Source organism: Malaya genurostris, chromosome 3 (assembly GCF_030247185.1).
Source record: "Malaya genurostris strain Urasoe2022 chromosome 3, Malgen_1.1, whole genome shotgun sequence".
Lineage (NCBI taxonomy): Eukaryota > Metazoa > Arthropoda > Insecta > Diptera > Culicidae > Malaya > Malaya genurostris.
The window spans coordinates 287,222,189-287,224,260 of NC_080572.1; the positions used below are offsets into that span (position 1 = coordinate 287,222,189).

The window sequence follows — 2,072 nt, forward strand, 5'->3', positions numbered from 1 at the left end:
CTACCAACGCCTAATTCAAAACCCGAATAAATTTTCTCGCATGTGGTGACCGCTCATTTATATAAACTTTTCCTGAAGAAAATGTCGTATGGAAATGTGTTGTGACGATTTGAACTTCGTTCGCACGTTCGGTATCATATGTTTTACGCAAAGTACCGGCAGCAGAACCAGCCTTGCCGACCCTGTTTTGTTTCTCCATACTTAGGTTCCGAAGGGTAGGATTTCTAAGTTTCGCCCGAATAGCGCACAACCGAAATCGCATGCTTCCGTTCTGTTTCACCGTTGCATAAATGAATGCCTAATAATGACGGTCGCGGCGGATCTGCATTTTATAAATGTGGACCGATCGGTCTAAACCACAGTGAAGTACTGTGTTGGTAACAAACCGTTTACGAAACGGCGTGATGGTGGTGGTAGTTAGCAATTGTGTCACAATGACACGACTATTTATTTTGCGTAGTTCACTGGCGGTGTGTGAACTTTTCGGAATCACCGGAACTGTTTTCCACACAGTTTTACGTGTGATTTGAAGCGATACGGATGCGCCAAGGTATTTTGGGAGCCGCTGGAAGTTTTTGGCCACAGCGACAATGTTGGTACTAAAGTACCTTTCTTCGTTCTACAACTACGTAAACTATGAAGTTGCCGGTAATTATCAAAGTTTGCGATCGACGAAACGAAACGGTATTATACTGCCGCTGTTTTCCTTTTGATTGTAGATCATCGTGTCAGCAATTGGTTCCTCATGGAAACACCATGGCCTGGATTGGCGATTCTGGGTTTCTATCTAATGTTCGTGCTGAAGTGGGGTCCCAAGTGGATGGAAAACCGGAAACCCATCAAACTTGATAACATTATCAAAGTGTACAATTTAGTGCAAGTGTTTATTTGCCTTTTTCTGTTCGTAGAGGTAAGTTCTACTGAACGAATCTGTAAAATTGATAACATGATTGATAACGTTTGCAACTTCGTTTCGAAGGGATGGCGGTTAGGGTATTTGCGAGGATACAGTTTTCTCTGCCAGCCAGTGGACTATTCGGACAATGAAGCGGCCATCGCGATCGCCCGTCGTATTCACATTTACTTCCTCGTGAAGGTGATGGACCTTCTGGATACGGTGTTCTTCGTCCTTCGCAAGAAGCAGAATCAGGTTAGCTTTCTTCACGTGTATCATCACACCGGAATGGTGATGCTGTCTTGGAGTGGAGTCAAGTGGATGGCAGGTTTGAACTGTGCTATTTGTACTTTGTGGTTTTCTGGAACGCTTCATCGAAATCATTTCAGGTGGCCACGGTGTGTTCATGGGATTCCTGAACAGTTTCGTACACGTAGTTATGTATTACTATTACTTCCTGACCTCGGTTAGTCCCAAGTACAAGGGCAACGTCTGGTGGAAAAAACACATCACACAATTGCAAATCGTAAGGCTTGTCAGATAAACAGATCGCTACAGTAATCGAAAACCCCTTTTTATTTTGTTTTCATTTTCTAGATTCAATTCGGGCTTATCTTCCTGCAGTGGTTTGTGCTCGTGTTTCAACCAAATTGTGCCTACCCCCGGTGGCCACTGTTTGTCCTGTTGCCCCAGAACCTGTTCATGTTTGCGCTGTTTCTTGATTTCTACTATCAAGCGTACATCAGAAAGAAACCAACGGAAAAGGTCGAAGTGCAACAAGAACCGTTCCGGAATGGTTCATTCACTACCCGAGAACATTCCGTATTGAACAAATCGATGATTGATTAGCAATTCTATCCGGTTTGTCTTCAGTAGCTAGCCATCCGAACACCAAATTGGGCTAAGTCTGAATAGAGTTTAATGTAGCGTTATTTTACATAAATACCACTATTTTCTAAATGTTTGAGACTAGTTTGTGTTCTTTGTATATTTCCCTGTACATTTTTTTGTTAGCCTGACCTGTCGATGACCTGGATCGTAATAAATTTGTGCCATCTACAAGCGCGCATGCCATTTGCAATTCCAATGTCATTTGAAGTGAACATTTCTCTTGGCGAACTGATAGAGTTTTGGTATTCGTTTCTAAGTACAACCACAACCGAGTTTTCAATGCTTC

The 2,072-nt window shown here is 42.8% G+C and overlaps 1 protein-coding gene across 1 annotated transcript; it reads left to right on the forward strand.

Annotated features, from left to right (window-relative positions):
* The first annotated feature begins 453 nt into the window (after nt 1–453).
* On the forward strand, nt 454–1,859 carry LOC131436708 (elongation of very long chain fatty acids protein 4-like). The gene is made up of 5 exons (XM_058605575.1): nt 454–648; nt 720–910; nt 980–1,223; nt 1,285–1,421; nt 1,493–1,859. The coding sequence occupies exons 1-5, from the start codon at nt 591–593 to the stop codon at nt 1,742–1,744; spliced, it is 882 nt and encodes a 293-aa protein (XP_058461558.1). The 5' UTR covers nt 454–590; the 3' UTR covers nt 1,745–1,859.
* Nucleotides 1,860–2,072: the final 213 nt, after the last annotated feature.